Below are 26,265 nucleotides of genomic sequence, written 5' to 3' on the forward strand. Positions count from 1 at the left end.
TTTAAAGCCTAAACAGTCTGTTACGGTAATTTCTATTATAACTATAAAGCTGCTTTGAAACAATCCATACTGTTAAAAGCCCTTTATAAATGAAGGTGACTTGACTTGACTTGAAGTGACCATTCCCCTGGGGGAACATTGTCTCAAGATAGCATATCTGCACGCTGGTTCAGAATGCCTGGTGTGTGTGCCGCTGTCAGCGAGCGCAGGTTAGCGTGAGCCCATAAAAGAAGGTGTTTGGCCATGGTGTACAAGTTGTTGGACCTGAGACCGCCCTGGCGATTTATGTAAGACACCACTGGCATCTTGTCCATCCAAACCAAGACGTGGTGTCCCACCAGGCTTGGGAGGAAGGTTTTCAGGGCTAGAAAAACTACTCTCATTTCGAGGCAGTTGATATGTAGGCGCTTCTCTGAGCTCGACCAGAGGTCAGAGGCTGGCCTGCACTCGCACAGAGCTCCCTAACCTGAGTTGGAGGCATCTGTCGAAATCACCTTTCTTCTTGAGACCACACCCATATTTACACCAGACTGGTACCAGCTGGTGTTTTTTCCACGGGGCCAGGGCTTTGATACAGCCGTGGCTCACCCTGATGCCTAAGTGGCCAGCGCTCTTGATTGGGGAGTCCAGGAAGGTTGCCCTGTCTGCATCCTTGATCTCAGTCAGGTTTAGCCAGAGAATGGGTCGCTGTCGAGGGCCCTCAGCAGGAACCATTCGTCGAGGCGGCGAGATCTTCGACGGCCTTGGTGAGGACGTGGAGAAGATCAGAGTCCGAACTCGCTCTGGCGCCACCAGCACCTGAATGAGAAGGGGGGGGGGGGGGGGGGGGGGATATCATCAATACATTGGCTGCATTGATGCAGCCAATGTCAAGCTGTCATCATGTTCCTCCTCTGATCCGCCGAACGAGACGAGGTCGGCCGCTTCGTTGGAGGGGCGCTGGTCTGTTTTCGTGAACAGGACAGGTGAAGGGTCTCTCTTCGGAGAGAGTAAGGCACGCAGGGACGTGGGCAGCGTAGGCTCGCTCATCTCAAAACACTCAGGCATCCTCTGAGTTTCTTCCTTCCTCGTCGTGGCCGTCTGAGGCATGCAGATGCGTCCTGCACACCGAGCAGTCGGCGCGTGACATTTGAAACAACAACAAATTTTGCTCTTTCAGAGTGACGCCGCAGTGAGCACTTGAGATAGCTTTTGGCGCACTTCGGCGCACACGACACAGGAAGCGTTCTGATAGGTTGTGCTTCCTCACCGCTTCGCCATAGGTTCGTGCAGTTACCGAAGCCCAGCCTATCAGCGTGCTAGACAGCTCTGCATTGTGCTGACTGTGCAGCTGCACTGCATTTTAAATTAATGGCTTCAATATTCTCGAGAAAAGGAGTTTTCCCACTGCGTATAGCTACGGACGTTCTCGAAAGGGACCAATAGTGTAGGCCTAGTGATTCAGCATTGTAATCTAGCTTTTCCCAAAGTTTGTTCATTTTTGCGATTGTCCCCTCTATGGCTGGGTTTGCATGATTTGTTTTATAGTATTTATTAATGATTTTAAATGTGAAGGAACGAGTGATAGTTTACTAGTTTGTGGTTCCTGGTTTTGTATATTTTGTAATATGTACCTGTAAGAATGGGATGTAAATCTATGCTAAATCATCTCATTTTAAAGGTGCCCTAGAATGTTTTTTTTTATTATTTTATAATGTTTCCTGGGTTACCCTTATAATGTTAGTATGTTTTTTAGATAAAAAATAATCATAATTTAGAAATAAATGGCATTTTTCCTAGCCTGCTTTTAGCCTCTGATTTGAACACTCTGTTTGAAGGGGCGTGTCTCTGTGGGATTCAGTGTAACCGCGGCCACTGCTGTGATTGGCTGACATGCTTGCATATGAAATAGCAACGCATTACATGTGAAACTCTCTCCCGAATACTTGTACTACTGCTATTATACGTTTTTACTATAACAGCTATCGAGATTAACGAATCGTGAGATGTTTTTAAAGTATTTAGATCTATTCCCATCACATAAAATGTTGCCGTGATGAGCATTGAGCAGATGACAGTGTTGATCGCGAGAATGAAGATCTTATCAGTGCAAAGCAGTTTCTGCACTCTCTCTCTGCTTTCACCAATGCAAACACGATGATGTAAATACAGTAAGAGCTTCGTTGTGCAGTAACGTGCGTCATTGATTTCATAACGAGTTTGGCAAGTGTCCAGATAAACTCGCGCTGTGTGGAAAGATTGTTCTTTGATCGCTTTCTGTATATAATTTGTTCACAAATTAAATACGATTATTTTCATCCTACTAAAAGAAACGATGTGAAGCTGATATTTTAGTCACTGGCTTGACTTACTGATGCATAAACAGTATTGAACGATTTTGACAGAAAGATTACCTGTCTGAACTTGAACAATTACACATCAGAAAGTGTTGCTTGGTAGCTCGATCCGAGGCCAGCTCTGTATTGGCCCAAGTTGAGGAAACACTCGGTGAAATGTTTGGAAATTTCCAGAGAAAATAAAATTAACCCATTGTTTCTTCAGAGGCTCAGATGAAGGAACTAAAAAATACTTTTGTGTTCATGTGTACATCCACATTGAGCAACTGCCATGCTTCGGCTGCGCAAATCCGCCTGGCATTGAGGGCTGGCATTATGCAAATATTTGGAGGCGTACATATTAATGATTCCGATTATTGCGTCACAGTCGGTATTGTGTGGAGAACCGACCGTTTTTCAGGGGTGTTTTTCATAAACGTGAATTAAATGAGAACGCGAAAACAGTCCAGTTTGAGATTCACTCTATGTCATGTCCATGCACTGAACTCTTGTTATTTGACTATACCAAGTTAAATTCAATTTTGAACTATAGGTCACCTTTAAATGATTATTGAAAGTCATGAAATTATGTGATTTTATGCTCAGATAAGATGATTAAAAATGTATTCCAGTGATTAAATTGAATCACTTTTGTGGGGTATTTTTCTAAATATTTTACTGTCCACATTAAAATGAAATGTCTGACTACATTCAGCTCCCGACGAGCTGGATGGCCTTGCATGGCTGACACTGCCATCGGTGTATGAATGAGTGAATGAATGGGTGAATGTGAGGCAATATGTAAAGCGCTTTGGTGGCCATTGGGTCTGTGAAAGCGCTATATAAATGCAGTCTATTTACCATTTACATTCATGTTTTGTTGGGATTTATTTAATGAATGTCTTGAATTTTGGCGTACGCATGGTTTTATAAATCGGAAAACTGTTGTGCAGCACGGACTTTTAGGTTGAAAACTACGTAAAGTTTAATACATGACATACATGCTGTTCACTCAGGTTTTCCTGACCGGTTCCTATCCATAATTCATTTAAAGACTGTGATTTATTACGGTTTTAAAGTGTATTTGTGTTCTAAAAAGCATTTAAACTAAATTAACTAACTCTCCTAGTATTTCTGGCGCTTTACTCTACAGTCTTATTAGTTAACAGCTAGATCTCTGGTGTTATATATCGTGCTACTGGCTTTATACAAACTGTTAATAATGTACTTTTAGTCTAGAAAGATTTTGAATTGAGATGATTGTGGACTTTAGGAGAAACCCCCCTGCACTCCCCCCTCTCACTATCATGAAACAGCACTGTGGAAGCATTCAGGTTCCTGCTCAATACTATCTTTCAGGACCTGAAGTGGGACAATCACATTGACTCCATTGACAAAAAGGCCCAGCAGAGACTGTCCTTCCTTCACCAGCGGATGAAGTTCAACCTGTGACAGGAGCTGCTGATACAATTCTACTCTGCAGTCTCTGAATCCTCTGCACTTCTATGACTGTCTGGTTCAGCTCAGCTATCAGATCTCAGATAGTCTGCTGAGCGAATCACTGGTACACCCTTCCCCACTCTCCAACAACTGCACTCATCCAGAGTGAGTAAAAGAGCTGGCAGAATCACCCTGGAGCCCTCACACCCAGTAGCACCTCATTCTAGTACACGAAATCCAGGGGGTGGAGTTGGATCCAGATCTAAGGGGTGGAGATGGGTAGGATTAGGGGTGGGGTTAGAGATCAGGGGTTGGAGATGGGTAGGATTAGGGGTGGGGTTAGAGATCAGGGGATGGAGATGGGTAGGATTAGGGGTGGGGTTAGAGATCAGGGGTTGGAGATGAGTAGGATTATGGGTGGGGTTAGAGATCAGGGGTCGGAGATGGGTAGGATTATGGGTGGGGTTAGAGATCAGGGGTTGGAGATGAGTAGGATTATGGGTGGGGTTAGGGATCAGGGGGCGGAGATGAGTAGGATTATGGGTGGGGTTAGAGATCAGGGGTTGGAGATGGGTAGGATTATGGGTGGGGTTAGAGATCAGGGGTGGGAGATGAGTAGGATTAGGGGTAGGGTTAGAGATCAGGGGTTGGAGATGGGTAGGATTATGGGTGGGGTTAGAGATCAGGGGGTGGAGATGAGTAGGATTATGGGTGGGGTTAGAGATCAGGGGTTGGAGATGAGTAGGATTATGGGTGGGGTTAGAGATCAGGGGTTGGAGATGAGTAGGATTATGGGTGGGGTTAGGGATCAGGGGGCGGAGATGAGTAGGATTATGGGTGGGGTTAGGGATCAGGGGGCGGAGATGGGTAGGTTTAGGGTATATGTAAGGTGAGAGGAGTTGAATCTGGATCCAACTCCTTCCCCTGGATTTCGTGTTCTGCAGTGAGGACCATCTCCTCACACCAAGGCCACTTCCTCTTTGAACTGTTGCCGTCTGGTCGGCACTACAGAGCACTGAGCAACAGAACGGCCAGGAACAGTTTCTTCCCTCAGGCAATCCACCTCATGAACAGTTAATGCCTCCACTTAGCAATAAACATGTGCAATACTTAAACACGATTTATACATTGATTTATTTAACACACCACATTTCTTCTTTACATTTGCTTGCATTTGTACAAACATACCTGTACATACCATCTATTGTCTATTTTTGTGTATATTGTTTTTGTTGTTTTTTAATCTATTTTTTTTGTAAATTGTGTATTTTACTTATTATTTTTTTATTATTTATATGATCTGTGTCCTGTCACTGTTTGTACTGTGGAAGCTTCTGTCACCAAAACAAATTCCTTATATGTGCAAACATACCTGGCAATAAAGCTCTTTCTGATTCTGACAAAAACTGTACAAGACATGTATCAAAATATCATAGACTGACAAATCTATTTAAAGAGCTTTTTATGTAGATAATATGTGTGATGATAAACCAGTGTGTGAGAGCCAGTGTAAACCACTGAAGCGAGAGTGATGATGTGTGACAGTGGTCATGTGATCATGAACCTTGTGTAGAAGCTGCTGCTGTAGTTCGGCTTGATGTCTTCTCAGAGTTTGATCTGCTGACTGGAGTCAGTGTTGTTGAAGAGACTGGAGCTGCAGAAGATGAATGTTCAGACGCATCACCTGTAGGACATTAACATCATATCTTCACATTGATCATAACATGCAGTTTGTGTTCAATCATCACAGCTTACACTGTAAAAAAAGATTAGTTGACTCAACTAAGTCAAGTCATCTTTTTGCTTTGACTGAGTTAATTTGAGTCAACTTATAGTGTCAAGTTTATTACACTTCAAAACAAGAATTGATGCAACATGCAGTCTGTTGAATCAACTTCCTGTATCAAGTAATGTGGACTGGAAAACATTACTTAAGAGAAGTAATGATTAAACTTTTGAACCAAGAAGATGGTTGAACTTATGTTGGTAAATGGACTGCATTTATATAGTGCTTTAAACAGACCCATGGCCACCAAAGCGTTTTACACATTGCCTCGCATTCACCCATTGGTGATTGCATTCATACTGATGGCGGTGTCAGCCATGCAAGGCGCCATCCAGCTCGTCGGGAGCAGCTGGGGTTAGGTGTCTTGCTCATGGACACCTCGACACTTGGTCAGGTGGAACCGGGGATTGAACTACCAACCTTCCGGTTTGTAGACAACCTACATGAACCAGTGACTACGTTTACATGCAGCCAAATTTCGGGTTATGGTCGGGTTAAGGTCACTATTCGGGTTTCTGAAACATTAGGGATAACCCGTTTACATGCGTGAGCAGAGAGAGTAACTCCTGTATACATGGAATTGCAATATCCCGATGTAAACGCGACGCGCGGTTAGCGTCTGGACGTACGGACAACCTTAAGACGCAATATGCGTCATTTCCGATTCTTCTTCCTGTATCCAAAGACAACAACAACAGCAGCACGCGGATAATGAATAGTTCGGGGCAGATAGCGATCACCTTTGTTTGCGCTTTGGTGCTGGTAACGTTACTGACCTCGCTCCAAAGGTACGCTGTGCTGCGTCTCGCCATGTTTACTTCCGGTATACTGCACGCGGGTTTTTGTATGCGCCGAGAAGTTTCTCTACTCAAAAGACCAAGATTCCTTGCGAATAGAACATGCGCAGAACACAAATCACTATGGGGATATGCCGATGCGCGTTTACATGACCAAAAATTCGGGTTAGAAAAGGGGTACCCCAGGTATAATATCCCGGTTTTTAAAATCCGGGATATGAGCATATTCGGGTTTTTGCCGGTGTTTACATGGCCGTTCGCGACCGGGTTATTGCTAATATCCCGGTTTTTAACGGGTTATTGGCTGCATGTAAACGTAGTCACTGAGCCACTGCCGCTCGGATTTTATCAAGTTAGGGCAACATTATTATTATTTTCTCATGCTCTATTACCAAGTTACTTGAGTTTACAGAAATTACTAGATTTCAAAAATGTAAGCAAACTAATATCTACAAAGAATCTACATGAGAATTGAGAATTGTAAACAACACTGTAAAAATTTGCTATAAAAAAACAGCCAAATTTTACAGTATCATGCTGTTTTCCATTAAAACAGCAATATACCGTAGAAAAAATGCATTCGGGGTGATATTTGTCGTTTTCGAGAAAGTAGCCTACAGGAATATACTGTGAATTAACAGTGCTCAAAGTCGACATTCAGAGGATGTGTTCAAAATCATATCCTATACCCTCATTCACTATTCCCTACATTAGTTCACTAATATAGTCCACTTGACTGAGTGAATAATTCAGTTAATGTTCTAAGTTAATTGAGACCCTGATGAACACCTGCTGTTAACAATCAGAATCACTGAAGGAAATAGGAACACGAAGAACAGAAAAAGACGAAATCAAGATAAAAGACATTAAATCTTAGCAAAAGATCTCAGCAGAGGAGGATTAAACATCTCCACAAACAGCATTACCAGCTTCACTTATTACTAACCAGACTGACTTTATTTCTGTCAGACGTCTACAGAACGTTCTTATTAAAAGGTGACAGAGGTTTAGATGTCATTTTATTTTAATTTGATGTTACCATAATGGTGATCAGTGATTGCTTTAGTTAGGCTCTTGACCCTTGACTTTTGAACATTAGTTGTTATTTCGCTGCTGTAGCTGTGTCTTTAAAATACATTAGCTATGGCACAAAGCTGAAGACAACAGGATGACAATGACTGTTTGTTAATAGTCACAATAATCATATAACGGTCTGATTTCCTGATCTCTTTTGCTGCCTAAAGTTGTTAAATGGTTGATGTCTTGTAGTTTTGATTTTGTTGTCATTGTGATTTTACAGATTGAGATCTATCGGGGATTTGACGTCCAGAAAATATGAATGGTTTTAAAAAGGTTATACTCCGAACTTCTTGATCAGCCAGACACACAGGCATCAATAATTGGTCTATGAATCTCAACAATGCAAATCTCAAACACTGTGAGGTTACACTTTTAGCTCACTGTGACTCACATTGTGATCATATGGAGAGATCACTGTGAGATCACCGTGTTGACTGGGAGTGTAAATGAAAATAAATCTGGCCTTGTATTTGTAAAAAAAATAAAAAAAATAAAAAAACAGATTTGCTCCAAACTCACCAGTTTTGATTGTAATATTCAGGCATCTCTATTTCCTCTGGGTGTTTCGAGTCCTTCCTCCCTGCAGAATAAAAGCATTGCCTGACCTCTCGTGTGTGTTTATCATGACTGCAGATCAGGGCCTGAAATTAACACCCGACCACCTGCCAAATGCGGGTGAATTTTGCTATTGGCGGGTAACACTGTCAATCTACCTGCCACATTGGCGGGTAGCCAATGAGAATTGAGTGATTCATTAGGTTTTTTTTTTACGTTTTCATTTTCATTGCGTTGGACCTTAGCTGTAATGTGGCGGCACATTACTGGGGTAAAAAGGCCAGCTGAAACAAGCAACCAACAAAAAGATGAGGATGAGTCAAAGAAAAGTAAAAGAAGACATTTTAAAACAAAGTGGTCAATTGGCGACAACGGCAAGGTTCGTGAACGGCTGATTTATGACAGCGACTGTTGTTTCGTAACGTTCATGCGATCAGAAAGAAGATGAGGCCCTTTTCTGACTACGTTTGGATGTGCCAGTATTGAACTGTTGGTGAGATGGGATGAGATAATGTAACGCTGACGTAGGCTCCAGAACAATGACAGTTGCACAGATGTGTGCGTGTGCAACTGTAGTACATGTTGGGAGTTGGGAACCGGTGAGAAAATGTCCGGTACGCCGGTAACTTTACCAGTAATAATATTAATTTAGTTCTGCTTAACGGTTCCTGAACGCTGTAACTAAAAGCTGTCAGGACCTAGCTGTCTACGTGACTAAATCAGCCATCAACACAGCCGCGGGTGATTTGTTTAACGTTACATACGAGCTGCGGTAGGTCTATAGATCTGTTGTGCGTGTGTGTGTCAAAATCAATGAATAAAAAGATTTTTTTTAAATGTATATTCTAAGAGTTATTATTACTTATATTGATTTCGTTAATAACTTGACAGCACTTAAATGTGTACAAGTTAAAGAACAATATTGTGAAATTCCCGTTTTTCACCTATGAAAATGAGGCAAAAAAAAAAAAAGGCTGGTAAAAAGTCTCTGTGGCAGGTGAATTTTGATATCCACCTGCCACAGTGGCTGGTGGCCAAAAAAGTTAACTTCAGGCCCTGCTGCAGATGTTCAGTGTGTGTGTTTATCATGACTGCAGATGTTCAGTGTGTGTGTTTATCATGACTGCAGATGTTCAGTGTGTGTGTTTATCATGACTGCAGATGTTCAGTGTGTGTGTTTATCATGACTGCAGATGTTCAGTGTGTGTGTTTATCATGACTGCAGATGTTCAGTGTGTGTGTTTATCATGACTGCAGATGTTCAGTGTGTGTGTTTATCATGACTGCAGATGTTCAGTGTGTGTGTTTATCATGACTGCAGATGTTCAGTGTGTGTGTTTATCATGACTGCAGATGTTCAGTGTGTGTGTTTATCATGACTGCAGATGTTCAGTGTGTGTGTTTATCATAATTGCAGATGTTCAGATCAGATGAGTGTGAATCTTCAGATTGTGTGCGGCTCAAACTCACCAGCTCTTCTTGCACAGATGATCTGAAGAAGAATCACAGTAGGAGCAGCAAACACTGCGATCTCAACAATACTCACAATCACTGCAGGAAACATGAGAGGAAGAAGAGAAACTGTACATGACTGAAGTCAAGGGTCTTCATCTATCAACAGTTATTGATGAAGCATTTACAGACTGACTGATAGTGTAATGTTATAAAGCTGTCAGTATAAATGAACGTGTCGTACCTCTGTATAATAATCCAGCAGTTTCTGATGCTGTATCAGCTGGATCTGTGGATCACGTCTGTTAGTTCAGTTCAACACATAATGCCACATCTACACAACATCATCATCACATAATGCCACATATACACAACATCATCAACACATAATGCCACATCTACACAACATCATCAACACATAATGCCACATCTACACAACATCATCATCACATAATGCCACATCTACACAACATCATCATCACATAATACCACATCTACACAACATCATCATCACATAATACCACATCTACACAACATCATCAACACATAATACCACATCTACACAACATCATCAACACATAATGCCACATCTACACAACATCATCAACACATAATGCCACATCTACACAACATCATCAACACATAATGCCACATCTACACAACATCATCAACACATAATGCCACATCTACACAACATCATCAACACATAATACCACATCTACACAACATCATCAACACATAATGCCACATCTACACAACATCATCAACACATAATGCCACATCTACACAACATCATCAACACATAATGCCACATCTACACAACATCATCAACACATAATGCCACATCTACACAACATCATCAACACATAATGCCACATCTACACAACATCATCATCACATAATGCCACATCTACACAACATCATCAACACATAATGCCACATCTACACAACATCATCAACACATAATGCCACATCTACACAACATCATCAACACATAATGCCACATCTACACAACATCATCAACACATAATGCCACATCTACACAACATCATCAACACATAATGCCACATCTACACAACATCATCAACACATAATGCCACATCTACACAACATCATCAACACATAATGCCACATCTACACAACATCATCAACACATAATGCCACATCTACACAACATCATCAACACATAATGCCACATCTACACAACATCATCATCACATAATGCCACATCTACACAACATCATCAACACATAATGCCACATCTACACAACATCATCATCACATAATGCCACATCTACACAACATCATCAACACATAATGCCACATCTACACAACATCATCAACACATAATGCCACATCTACACAACATCATCAACACATAATGCCACATCTACACAACATCATCAACACATAATGCCACATCTACACAACATCATCAACACATAATGCCACATCTACACAACATCATCATCACATAATGCCACATCTACACAACATCATCAACACATAATGCCACATCTACACAACATCATCAACACATAATGCCACATCTACACAACATCATCAACACATAATGCCACATCTACACAACATCATCATCACATAATGCCACATCTACACAACATCATCAACACATAATGCCACATCTACACAACATCATCAACACATAATGCCACATCTACACAACATCATCAACACATAATGCCACATCTACACAACATCATCAACACATAATGCCACATCTACACAACATCATCAACACATAATGCCACATCTACACAACATCATCAACACATAATGCCACATCTACACAACATCATCATCACATAATGCCACATCTACACAACATCATCATCACATAATGCCACATCTACACAACATCATCAACACATAATGCCACATCTACACAACATCATCAACACATAATGCCACATCTACACAACATCATCAACACATAATGCCACATCTACACAACATCATCAACACATAATGCCACATCTACACAACATCATCATCACATAATGCCACATCTACACAACATCATCAACACATAATGCCACATCTACACAACATCATCAACACATAATGCCACATCTACACAACATCATCAACACATAATGCCACATCTACACAACATCATCAACACATAATGCCACATCTACACAACATCATCATCACATAATGCCACATCTACACAACATCATCAACACATAGTGCCACATCTACACAACATCATCAACACATAATGCCACATCTACACAACATCATCAACACATAATGCCACATCTACACAACATCATCAACACATAATGCCACATATACACAACATCATCAACACATAATGCCACATCTACACAACATCATCAACACATAATGCCACATATACACAACATCATCAACACATAATGCCACATCTACACAACATCATCATCACATAATGCCACATCTACACAACATCATCAACACATAATGCCACATCTACACAACATCATCATCACATAATGCCACATATACACAACATCATCAACACATAATGCCACATCTACACAACATCATCATCACATAATGCCACATCTACACAACATCATCAACCCATAATGCCACATCTACACAACATCATCATCACATAATGCCACATCTACACAACATCATCAACACATAATGCCACATCTACACAACATCATCAACACATAATGCCACATCTACACAACATCATCAACCCATAATGCCACATCTACACAACATCATCAACACATAATGCCACATCTACACAACATCATCATCACATAATGCCACATCTACACAACATCATCAACCCATAATGCCACATCTACACAACATCATCATCACATAATGCCACATCTACACAACATCATCATCACATAATACCACATCTACACAACATCATCAACACATAATACCACATCTACACAACATCATCAACACATAATGCCACATCTACACAACATCATCAACACATAATGCCACATCTACACAACATCATCAACACATAATGCCACATCTACACAACATCATCAACACATAATACCACATCTACACAACATCATCAACACATAATGCCACATCTACACAACATCATCAACACATAATGCCACATCTACACAACATCATCAACACATAATGCCACATCTACACAACATCATCAACACATAATGCCACATCTACACAACATCATCAACACATAATGCCACATCTACACAACATCATCATCACATAATGCCACATCTACACAACATCATCAACACATAATGCCACATCTACACAACATCATCAACACATAATGCCACATCTACACAACATCATCAACACATAATGCCACATCTACACAACATCATCAACACATAATGCCACATCTACACAACATCATCAACACATAATGCCACATCTACACAACATCATCAACACATAATGCCACATCTACACAACATCATCAACACATAATGCCACATCTACACAACATCATCAACACATAATGCCACATCTACACAACATCATCAACACATAATGCCACATCTACACAACATCATCATCACATAATGCCACATCTACACAACATCATCAACACATAATGCCACATCTACACAACATCATCATCACATAATGCCACATCTACACAACATCATCAACACATAATGCCACATCTACACAACATCATCAACACATAATGCCACATCTACACAACATCATCAACACATAATGCCACATCTACACAACATCATCAACACATAATGCCACATCTACACAACATCATCAACACATAATGCCACATCTACACAACATCATCATCACATAATGCCACATCTACACAACATCATCAACACATAATGCCACATCTACACAACATCATCAACACATAATGCCACATCTACACAACATCATCAACACATAATGCCACATCTACACAACATCATCATCACATAATGCCACATCTACACAACATCATCAACACATAATGCCACATCTACACAACATCATCAACACATAATGCCACATCTACACAACATCATCAACACATAATGCCACATCTACACAACATCATCAACACATAATGCCACATCTACACAACATCATCAACACATAATGCCACATCTACACAACATCATCAACACATAATGCCACATCTACACAACATCATCATCACATAATGCCACATCTACACAACATCATCATCACATAATGCCACATCTACACAACATCATCAACACATAATGCCACATCTACACAACATCATCAACACATAATGCCACATCTACACAACATCATCAACACATAATGCCACATCTACACAACATCATCAACACATAATGCCACATCTACACAACATCATCATCACATAATGCCACATATACACAACATCATCAACACATAATGCCACATCTACACAACATCATCAACACATAATGCCACATCTACACAACATCATCAACACATAATGCCACATCTACACAACATCATCATCACATAATGCCACATCTACACAACATCATCAACACATAATGCCACATCTACACAACATCATCAACACATAATGCCACATCTACACAACATCATCATCACATAATGCCACATCTACACAACATCATCAACACATAATGCCACATCTACACAACATCATCAACACATAATGCCACATCTACACAACATCATCAACACATAATGCCACATCTACACAACATCATCAACACATAATGCCACATCTACACAACATCATCATCACATAATGCCACATCTACACAACATCATCAACACATAGTGCCACATCTACACAACATCATCAACACATAATGCCACATCTACACAACATCATCAACACATAATGCCACATCTACACAACATCATCAACACATAATGCCACATATACACAACATCATCAACACATAATGCCACATCTACACAACATCATCAACACATAATGCCACATATACACAACATCATCAACACATAATGCCACATCTACACAACATCATCATCACATAATGCCACATCTACACAACATCATCAACACATAATGCCACATCTACACAACATCATCATCACATAATGCCACATATACACAACATCATCAACACATAATGCCACATCTACACAACATCATCATCACATAATGCCACATCTACACAACATCATCAACCCATAATGCCACATCTACACAACATCATCATCACATAATGCCACATCTACACAACATCATCAACACATAATGCCACATCTACACAACATCATCAACACATAATGCCACATCTACACAACATCATCAACCCATAATGCCACATCTACACAACATCATCAACACATAATGCCACATCTACACAACATCATCATCACATAATGCCACATCTACACAACATCATCAACCCATAATGCCACATCTACACAACATCATCATCACATAATGCCACATCTACACAACATCATCAACACATAATGCCACATCTACACAACATCATCAACACATAATGCCACATCTACACAACATCATCAACCCATAATGCCACATCTACACAACATCATCAACACATAATGCCACATCTACACAACATCATCATCACATAATGCCACATCTACACAACATCATCAACACATAATGCCACATCTACACAACATCATCAACACATAATGCCACATCTACACAACATCATCAACACATAATGCCACATCTACACAACATCATCAACACATAATGCCACATCTACACAACATCATCAACACATAATGCCACATCTACACAACATCATCAACCCATAATGCCACATCTACACAACATCATCATCACATAATGCCACATATACACAACATCATCAACACATAATGCCACATCTACACAACATCATCAACACATAATGCCACATCTACACAACATCATCAACCCATAATGCCACATCTACACAACATCATCATCACATAATGCCACATCTACACAACATCATAAACCCATAATGCCACATCTACACAACATCATCAACACATAATGCCACATCTACACAACATCATCAACACATAATGCCACATCTACACAACATCATCAACACATAATGCCACATATACACAACATCATCAACACATAATGCCACATCTACACAACATCATCAACACATAATGCCACATCTACACAACATCATCAACACATAATGCCACATCTACACAACATCATCATCACATAATGCCACATCTACACAACATCATCAACACATAATGCCACATCTACACAACATCATCAACACATAATGCCACATCTACACAACATCATCAACACATAATGCCACATATACACAACATCATCAACAGATAATGCCACATATACACAACATCATCAACACATAATACCACATCTACACAACATCATCATCACATAATGCCACATCTACACAACATCATCAACACATAATGCCACATATACACAACATCATCAACACATAATACCACATCTACACAACATCATCATCACATAATACCACATCTACACAACATCATCAACACATAATGCCACATCTACACAACATCATCAACACATAATGCCACATCTACACAACATCATCAACACATAATGCCACATCTACACAACATCATCAACACATAATGCCACATCTACACAACATCATCAACACATAATGCCACATCTACACAACATCATCAACACATAATGCCACATATACACAACATCATCAACACATAATGCCACATATACACAACATCATCAACACATAATGCCACATCTACACAACATCATCATCACATAATGCCACATCTACACAACATCATAAACACATAATGCCACATCTACACAACATCATCAACACATAATGCCACATCTACACAACATCATCAACACATAATGCCACATCTACACAACATCATCAACACATAATGCCACATCTACACAACATCATCAACACATAATGCCACATCTACACAACATCATCATCACCTAATGCCACATCTACACAACATCATCAACACATAATGCCACATATACACAACATCATCAACACATAATGCCACATATACACAACATCATCAACACATAATGCCACATCTACACAACATCATCAACACATAATGCCACATCTACACAACATCATCATCACCTAATGCCACATCTACACATCATCATCAACACATAATGCCACATCTACACAACATCATAAACACATAATGCCACATCTACACAACATCATCAACACATAATGCCACATCTACACAACATCATCAACACATAATGCCACATCTACACAACATCATCAACACATAATGCCACATCTACACAACATCATCATCACATAATGCCACATCTACACAACATCATCAACACATAATGCCACATCTACACAACATCATCAACACATAATGCCACATCTACACAACATCATCAACACATAATGCCACATCTACACAACATCATCAACACATAATGCCACATCTACACAACATCATCAACACATAATGCCACATATACACAACATCATCAACACATAATGCCACATCTACACAACATCATCAACACATAATGCCACATCTACACAACATCATCATCACATAATGCCACATCTACACAACATCATCAACACATAATGCCACATCTACACAACATCATCAACACATAATGCCACATCTACACAACATCATCAACACATAATGCCACATCTACACAACATCATCATCACATAATGCCACATCTACACAACATCATAAACACATAATGCCACATCTACACAACATCATCAACACATAATGCCACATCTACACAACATCATCAACACATAATGCCACATATACACAACATCATCAACACATAATGCCACATCTACACAACATCATCATCACATAATGCCACATCTACACAACATCATAAACACATAATGCCACATCTACACAACATCATCATCACATAATGCCACATCTACACAACATCATAAACACATAATGCCACATCTACACAACATCATCAACACATAATGCCACATCTACACAACATCATCATCACATAATGCCACATCTACACAACATCATAAACACATAATGCCACATCTACACAACATCATCAACACATAATGCCACATCTACACAACATCATCAACACATAATGCCACATCTACACAACATCATCAACACATAATGCCACATCTACACAACATCATCATCACATAATGCCACATCTACACAACATCATAAACACATAATGCCACATCTACACAACATCATCAACACATAATGCCACATCTACACAACATCATCAACACATAATGCTGGAGCTTCACATCACAGAAGGAAGGAATATGTGCTCGAGTCTGTCATCATTATCTTCTTACTTCAATCTCAAGCCGTCAGGAGGAGAACGACTATCGCCATTGACCAAAAATAATCTATTTGATGCTTTATTCATTCACAGATATTCATGTTAAGTGAGGTTCTAGCACACTTGCATTTAAACATTGAGATGAGGAATATCTATTTATTGACGGCATCTAAAACATATAACGTTTCCTGTATGAAAACATTCAAATGCACAAATATTGAGGAATCCTTCGAGGTTGATGATGTGTGACAGTGGTCATGTGATCATGAACTGTGTGTCGGAGCTGCTGTAGTTCGTTCATACACACCTGGACTCAGAGAGTTTGCTGTGGTGTCTGGAGTCAGTGCTGTTGATGCAGTTGATGTTACAACTATTAAAAACAAGATGGAAACAGAAATATGATTACACAATATCAAGGCATTTCTTTGACAAACTGCTGTAGTGTAGAGCTGCTCCACATCAGTGTGACGCTCAGTTCTGGGGCTGGGATGACATACTAACATGGGATGAGTTGTGTTTAATAAATCCTCACTATGATTGTATTCATTTATCATAGGAGTGTCGTGAGTTACACTAGCTGTATATTATGATTATTTTGCATCAGACAACAGACTGTACAAGACCAGTTATATGTGTCAAAACTCACTGACAAATCTGACTAAAGAGCTTATTATGTAGATAATATGTGTTATGATAAACCAGTCTGAGAGTCAGTGTAAACCACTGAAGCGAGACTGATGATGTGTGACAGTGGTCATGTGATCATGAACCTTGTGTAGAAGCTGCTGCTGTAGTTCGGCTTGATGTCTTCTCAGAGTTTGATCTGCTGACTGGAGTCAGTGTTGTTGAAGAGACTGGAGCTGCAGAAGATGAATGTTCAGACGCATCACCTGTAGGACATTAACATCATATCTTCCCATTGATCATGACATGCAGTTTGTGTTCAATCATCACAGGTTACAGTGGCAGTAGTTGAGAAGAGAGAAGTTACTGTATCATTTATTCCTGGTTTATATGAGAGTGAAACAAAAATTAAACATAATTACCAAACATAAATTGGTAATTTATCATGTATGAAATAAATTGGGAATTATAAGGATTTTACATGCATGATTTGACCTCTAATATTTTACAATTGCCAAACGTATGAAGTCATCATAAAGAGTAGAGCCAGTCTGTGAAAGTTTTCACAAATCTGTCAGAAAAGAGTGTTTTCTCACCTGAATACTTGACAGTGTATCTGACTGAGGTCTTGAGTTGATTTCTGAGAGTAAGCTGACATCTCCACTCTCTGTTGTCATCTTCATTCAGGAGTGTTGTAGTCAGAGTGATGATGATACAGCGATATTGATCTGATGATGATAATATCTGATATCTGGAGTCTGTCTTCAGATCAACACCAGCCTGATTCACCCACAACAGCTCAACTCCCTCAGAACGAACCCGATCATCACAGGAGAATCCAGAATAGGAATACAACTGACAGGAGAGAGTCACAGAGCGGCCTGGACTGATCTCAGTCTGTGAGGATGAAGATGATGATGATGAAGATGATGAAGAAACTGAAACTGAACACAAGACACAAATTACAGACTCTTCAATCATCATCTGAGTTTAATAAAGAATCTGCCCTTTTTATATTGACCATATAATCATAAACTCACCATGAAGAACATGCAGATAAACACGTGCATCAGATACATGTTTCTGTCCGTTCACATATTGTCTGCAGGTGTAAGATCCAGAATCTTCTTCTGTGACGCTCTTGATGTTCAGAGAGCAGTCAGACTCCAGACTCAGTCTCTCATGTCTCTCTGTGTCTTTCTTCTTTATCCCTCCAGTAATCAGTTCAACTGCTGCTGAATGACTAAATCTGTTATAGGTCCATGATGTTGATTTGCAGTCAGGAAGAGCATTATTACAGGACAGACAGACATTTCCACCAGAACTGATGAACACATGATCATAATCCACTCCACTGGTGCCTGAAACACAGTAGATCTCAGTGATCATTATGATATTTATTAATACATTAAACCATAAACCATACCAGCATAACAAGCAGAAGATTCAAATCATACAGTCTTCTTCCAATAACGCGTTACAATAAGGGTATATGAATAATCATGTACTAATACCTGAATTAATACTTAATTCAACATGATCTAATGATAATTAAAAGCAGAGGTGTAAAGTCCAGGTTCAGAAAGTAAAAGTCCTCCTCAGTATTTTGTTCAATCACCTGGATTTGCTAATTAGCAGTTTTCCAGCCGGAGAGAGAACTAATTAGTGGAATAAACATATGGCAGGACTTTTACTTTCTGACCCCTGGACTTTACACCTCTGATTAAAAGCCTGAACTAATCATGAACCAATGAAGAGTTATCCTGAACTACGACTGGAGTCATAGGGTTGCCAACTCTCACGCATCTGGCGTGACACTCACGCTCTCAGCATCAATCTCACGCTCTCACGAACATGCAAGAAATGTCACACCAAAATCCATTTTTCTCCCCTCTCAATCCGTTAATTTTCTGTTGATGACTAGACCACAGCGTATTAATGACAGGAGAGGGGTTTAAGGCCCACAGCTGTAACATCAGCCTACAATGTCGTTCTCACTGTATTCTCTGATCGTTGATTCGCTGAAATTGAAAACCTTGCACCTGATACGTCAGTTGAGTGTGAAAAGTTCAGAGAGAGTTATAGGTTCGGAGTCGGAGCCACTGATGCAGGTTTGAAAGTTTGGATGACAATCAAGGTAAGCAGATAATAAATGGTGTGCCTTTTCACTGACAACTTTTGTTGTGAATTCGGGCCAAGAAGGTGTGGTTCAGACGATCACTGGAATGTTTCCATGTTACTAGTGAACTTGTCAATGAGTGAGTGAGTGTGTGTGTGTGTGTGTGTTCATGTTTATATTACATTGTGAGAACCAAATGTCCCCACAAGTATAGTAAAACCTGAATCCACCTACGCAGTCTTTACCAAATTGTAAATTTTTTGGGAATGCTTGGTTCAGGAAATGTGCTACCAGGATGGTGTGTCCATTAAAACACAGGGGTCCAATACTCAGTCCATAATCATTTATTATAACAGATGAATCAGGCCATAGAGTAGACTTGTAATCAGATATAGAGTTGTATGGTTTCTGTAAACAAATAAACAAACATAATCTTACATATAATTAACAGCATAGACCTTCAACTAATACATCAATAATCACATAATCCAATCCTAAACAATTCAACATCAAAACAGTAAGAAACATAAGAATCATAATCACATAGAACATTTCAGAATTAGACAAACAGAATCTCAGGAATTAACATCATGAAACAAATCAAAAGGGCACACACTTACATTGTCAGGAACACATCAACTCTTCAAAGGCTCTCATTAGGAGAGAAAGAAAGGACTATGGGTGCTTCTCATTTCTTATTTTTGCATCCTCGTTTCCTTTCCTCGCTTCCTTTCCTCGCGTCTCAGCTCCACCCCCTGTAGGACGCGAGGGAAGGCTGCAAGGAAAAAAAATGATGACGGAGGAATTGAATGAAAGCTTTTTTATACATTGGAATACTTGATCACTCGAGCGTCATTTCACTCCGTCATCAGCAGTGCTCAAAGGATCTGCCCTTATGTTGTTAAAGTTTGTTTATTTAAGAAATTCATAATAAATAATAATAAAGCAAGATACCTTGTTGAAATATGTGAGTTGTGTGGTTTATGTAAACTACAAAAGTAAAGTATAAATTCAATTGATTGTGACAGATGTGAAGGGGGAGGAGAATTGATACGTGCGTCATGTTTAGTCGATAAAACTCTTCCGCAAAGGGTACACCTGTGTATCCTCGCTCATAGCTCCTCTGGAAGCCTCCTCACTCCTCGATCCTCGCCTCCTCGCGGTGCAATTAGAGAATTGAGATGTCCTTCAAGATGGCTGAGCTCGATTGGTTTCCGGGTCATAGGATGGAGGACGGACATTTTTCATTTTTCAAGTCTATAAAACTCTAGCCTGGTAATACCAGACTCTGCTACTTCACTTTGCTTCGTACACAGAGTCTGGGATAGCATAATAGAGAAGTGTTTTCTCTCTCGCTAGGGGGCGCGTACTGAAGTTTAAAATCATTGGTTACCTGTAAGCCAATCAGATAAGTTTGTTTATGACGTATGTTATGCGCCGACACAGCCATCGAACCACAGACATCATGCATCGAACTCAAATCTATGATCGAACTTCCACTGTAAACACTTGATGATGCGAGCGAAATACCCGAGTGAACATGGCTGTAAACGACTCCCACGTCTACAAACAACACGAGCGCAGTCTTGCTCTCTCTCCCTCGCGCATATTCATAAAAATCAATCGACAAGATAGTAAGAGGTCGGAAGACCGCGGTTTCACGTGGAGTATCAAAAGGCTCCCCAGTTTCTCGCTGACGATCGGTAATAGTTGATAAATTAAACTTTTCCCAAAGGTAGTTGGGCCACAACATCACCTCCATTCAAAATGTTTAATACACACTCTTCGTGTTCGGGCTTCAGTTTGCTAATGCCGGGAATATTCTCCACAACAGAGCGAATTGCATCCGCGTCTCCATATCAGCGGTCGTTTTCGATTTCCCTGACCTAATCTTAAACACGGCGCTTACCGACTACGTCACGGCTTTCAGCCCGCCCTCTGTTCGTTGATTGGCCAGGCTGTTTTCAGGCCGGTGGAAAACAGAAAGATAGGCTGCTATCTCAGACTGACTACAGGAGCGAAATTAAATTAGCGGAAGTAGGAAGTCTGACGTAGTCAGGCTAATAAAACTCGTCAAAACTCTGCGAATCACAACAAGCGTATCGGTGAGAACACTCGTCTAAACAGCACACAGTTTAAACATCAGTCATTCTACGAAACGGGTGCCACTTCCACTTAGTAATTTTCCAAATGTTCATTAAGAACAAACTTATTTTTCAAATACTTACAACTTTAAAGATATGTTAATCCTCCAAAAAACATATTTTCCCACCTCAGGCACAAAATCCTTAATATCCTTTTTTATTCAGGCAAGGGAGTCTTTCTTGTACCACCCCGTCACGGACAATATGCAATATGTAAAACAAGAAATATATTTTTTTAAATCTAATGTTTTCCTAATAGTAAAATGCCCCCTTTTTAAGGTTGGTAAACACATTTTGGGACATTTTGTGCCTTATGCATCTCATCAAACGTTGCGGACCCAAATGGCACCAGTTTCGTAGAATGACTTGCATCAAATTTTTGACATTATTGATACATCTTTCAATCGTAATGCAACGGACCGGTCTACAGGACATAAATTAAGCCTTTAAATAAAAGGGTTATTGGGCTGTTTACACTGAAATACACAATAAAAGAGCGTACACAGCGACAGGAAATAGAAATGAACACAAAAGCTGCTGCACCCCCACTTCCTGTGTCTCTGGTTTGATTTGGTTTATCCATAAATGTTAATGAATGCATTAATTATCAAACATGTATAACATGTAGTGAAGGCTGCCGTTATTCATGTGTGAATCCATAATGACTCCAGTCGTAGTTCAGGATAACTCTTCATTGGTTCATGATTAGTTTGTGCTTTCAATAATTATTAGTTCATGTTGAATTAAGTATTAGTTCAGGTATTAGTACATGATTATTCATATACCCTTATTGTAAAGTGTTATCACTCTTTCTTCGCTTAAAGCAAACAACACACTCTCCAGAATAAACTATTAGTCTTTATCAGAGAGCTGTTCAAATCACTGACACACTCTTAATATGAAGATCATTCTTCATCATCAGATGTTTGAGTGACACTATGTCCAGTATCAGGAATAATACAGTATGATCTGTGTGTATCAATACACAACTCTGAGATCACAACGTGAATGTGTGCAAGAATAAACTGAGCATGTTCAAATCAACTCTTTCCAGACTAATTCCACTAAATGTGTTTAGAGAAAATACAGATTCCTTTACCTGTGAGAAGTGAAGAGAGAATGATCAGTCCCAGCAGACACAGATCACACTTATCAGACATTTCTGTTTCTGTCAGTCTTCCTCTTCATTAGATATAGTTACAGCTCTTTCTCTTCATTATATACAGTTACAGCTCCTCCTTTAAACATCATCAGCTCCTCCTGTGGTTGGTAACTTCCTCTGATCTCATCAACTGAGTGTTTAGTCCTGACTCTATGATACAGCTGAAGAAGCGATCAGAAAGATCTCTGGTGTGAAACTGTGTTGACTTTGAAAAGCTCTGGATCAGAAAGTGAGCTGAACTGTGGCATCCAGAAACCAAGTCCATAAAGAAGTATTATGTTTGACACTGAACAAAGTGCTTTGAATGAACAGTTTCACACAAATCAATACAAACATATATTTTTCCTCTCATTAGCTCTGTTTTCATCACCCTGTTTTTATGCGTTTTTTTACTATTTCAACATAATAGAAAATAGTTACTTTTAAGTGACCCAATACAGTGTCCTCTTTTTCTTTTTTTTGTATGCGTGCGTGCGTGCGTGCGTGCGTGAGTGAGTGAGTGAGTGAGTGAGTGAGTGTGTGAGTGAGTGTGTGTGTGAGTGAGTGAGTGAGTGAGTGAGTGTGTGAGTGAGTGTGTGTGTGAGTGAGTGAGTGAGTGAGTGAGTGAGTGAGTGAGTGTGTGAGTGAGTGTGTGTGTGAGTGAGTGAGTGAGTGAGTGAGTGAGTGTGTGAGTGAGTGTGTGTGTGAGTGAGTGAGTGTGTGTGTGAGTGAGTGAGTGAGTGAGTGAGTGAGTGAGTGAGTGAGTGAGTGAGTGTGTGTGTGAGTGAGTGAGTGAGTGAGTGAGTGAGTGAGTGAGTGAGTGAGTGAGTGAGTGAGTGTGTGCGTGCGTGAGTGAGTGAGTGAGAGAAAGAGATCATTAAACAGTAAATTACTGTATAACATCAGATTGATCAGAGATGCATCAGTCCAAGAGAGATTGATGGCATCAAATACGTATGCCACGTGATACTGCAAACAGATTACCATGGTAGAGACATTACTGTAACTCACCCTTCATCTGTAAAGGTCAACTACACTATAGATTCAATGTTTGTCTGGCACAGCTCCGGTCCACAAAGCCCCTTTTCCCTCGGTCCTCGTGTCCCAAAGAATGACGCCCTGGAGTGGCCTAGATCTGGATTAAAGACAAGGGCCACACATGGGCCATAACTGGCTGACAGGATTCATGCCATTGCTGACATCAGGCCAGCATGAGGCCACATTCAGGCCAAGACCGCTTGCTATATGTGTGTGTACTATGAAGTTTGTGCTGGTGAAACCACAAATGCACAACCCCCAGAAGTGTTGCGTTGACAGATGCGTCATGATCACACTTCATCTATATATACACAGTAAAAACTCCAGTGTTATATTAACTCTCCTGGGAATTTATTTTAGACCATTCAAACCAATTAGTTATCACTTCACAGTGGTTCTTTTACAGCCATTATCATGTTGTCAATAATATTGGTTATGTTGTCTCTATAGTCTGGAATGTAAAATCAACATGATGCATCCCAACATTTTCCACACTCCTCCTTTCTCAGCAGTTAACATGTCTAACCGTTATCTATTCTTTATAACATCATCTCTGATTTGTTTAATTTCATCATCACCCATTGTCAAAGCATTCTCAGTGCTGTTTGCTATTTCAAACACAGTATAGCCCACATGAAAAATAAAACAATAGAACATCAAATAAAACATAAATGAACATAAACCTTAACTTTGTAAAATACTCATTAGCCTTGTTACTACACCAAAATAGTTTGAACAAGAACAGTCAGATTTTCATAATCCGCTAATAACTTCATGAATCTCTGGTTTGATGTCGTGCAGTGGTGTATCAGCTGCCTTTCCTTGAGCTGCTTTCACCTAATCATAAATGTTAGATAGGAGAGAAGACGTTTCTTTACAACATGTCATGTTCACACACCTCGGTTGATGGCACTCGTTGTTTAACCCCTTCCATTCCCATAAATGGGTTTTCCCAGTTACAACTCAGAAGGGTCTGGTGTCAACCAGGCTAAGTGTGACTTCATATTTTCAGTAGTATTTTCAGAGCGATGAACTCACTGTTGAGGTTTGGGAACATGTTACTGATGAGTGTGAGAACTCAGTTAGTTTGACCACACATGCTATTAGAGAAACACGTGTGGTTAAAGAAGAAAGAAAGAAGAGTAACTGACATCTTAACTCACACAGAACTGATCATCTCTGAACCCAGTTTGAACTGAACCTGGTAAAACTAAAATAACGTAATAATGGATGATTAATACTGGACATAAACATGTTTTGCTCAAAGTTGCGTTGGATTTTCTCCTCAGCGTGAAGGTTAAGAGGTCTATCTATCACAGTTTTAGTGAGTAAATATAAAGGCAATAATCTGTGTGTTTACACAGCCTTTTATTAAAATGACGGGTGCTTGTGTTTTGCATTTAGTTCCTATAGTGTGAGTGTCACGTTTACTATAGGCTTGTTTGAGATGAGCAAAATCT

At 39.8% G+C, this 26,265-nt stretch overlaps 1 protein-coding gene across 1 annotated transcript in view; it reads right to left on the reverse strand.

The window, feature by feature from the left end:
• Positions 1-588: 588 nt before the first annotated feature.
• The window catches only part of LOC130076435 (uncharacterized), a gene marked incomplete at its 3' end in the record, with an annotated part of 53,567 nt that continues 27,890 nt past the window's right edge, over positions 589-26,265 (reverse strand). Inside the window, exons 3-12 of the mRNA XM_056241511.1 lie at positions 18,960-19,307; positions 18,510-18,599; positions 18,047-18,109; positions 9,670-9,714; positions 9,444-9,524; positions 7,938-7,998; positions 7,800-7,852; positions 5,320-5,439; positions 913-1,100; positions 589-798 (exon numbers count right to left, since the gene is read on the reverse strand). Of these exons, the coding sequence (XP_056097486.1) occupies positions 589-798; positions 913-1,100; positions 5,320-5,439; positions 7,800-7,852; positions 7,938-7,998; positions 9,444-9,524; positions 9,670-9,714; positions 18,047-18,109; positions 18,510-18,599; positions 18,960-19,307 (1,259 nt within the window). The remainder of the gene's footprint in view (positions 799-912; positions 1,101-5,319; positions 5,440-7,799; positions 7,853-7,937; positions 7,999-9,443; positions 9,525-9,669; positions 9,715-18,046; positions 18,110-18,509; positions 18,600-18,959; positions 19,308-26,265) is intronic.

Source organism: Rhinichthys klamathensis, unplaced genomic scaffold (genome assembly GCF_029890125.1).
Source record: "Rhinichthys klamathensis goyatoka isolate OS25496 unplaced genomic scaffold, OSU_Roscu_1.1 h1tg000651l_1, whole genome shotgun sequence".
NCBI classification, from domain to species: Eukaryota; Metazoa; Chordata; class Actinopteri; order Cypriniformes; family Leuciscidae; genus Rhinichthys; species Rhinichthys klamathensis.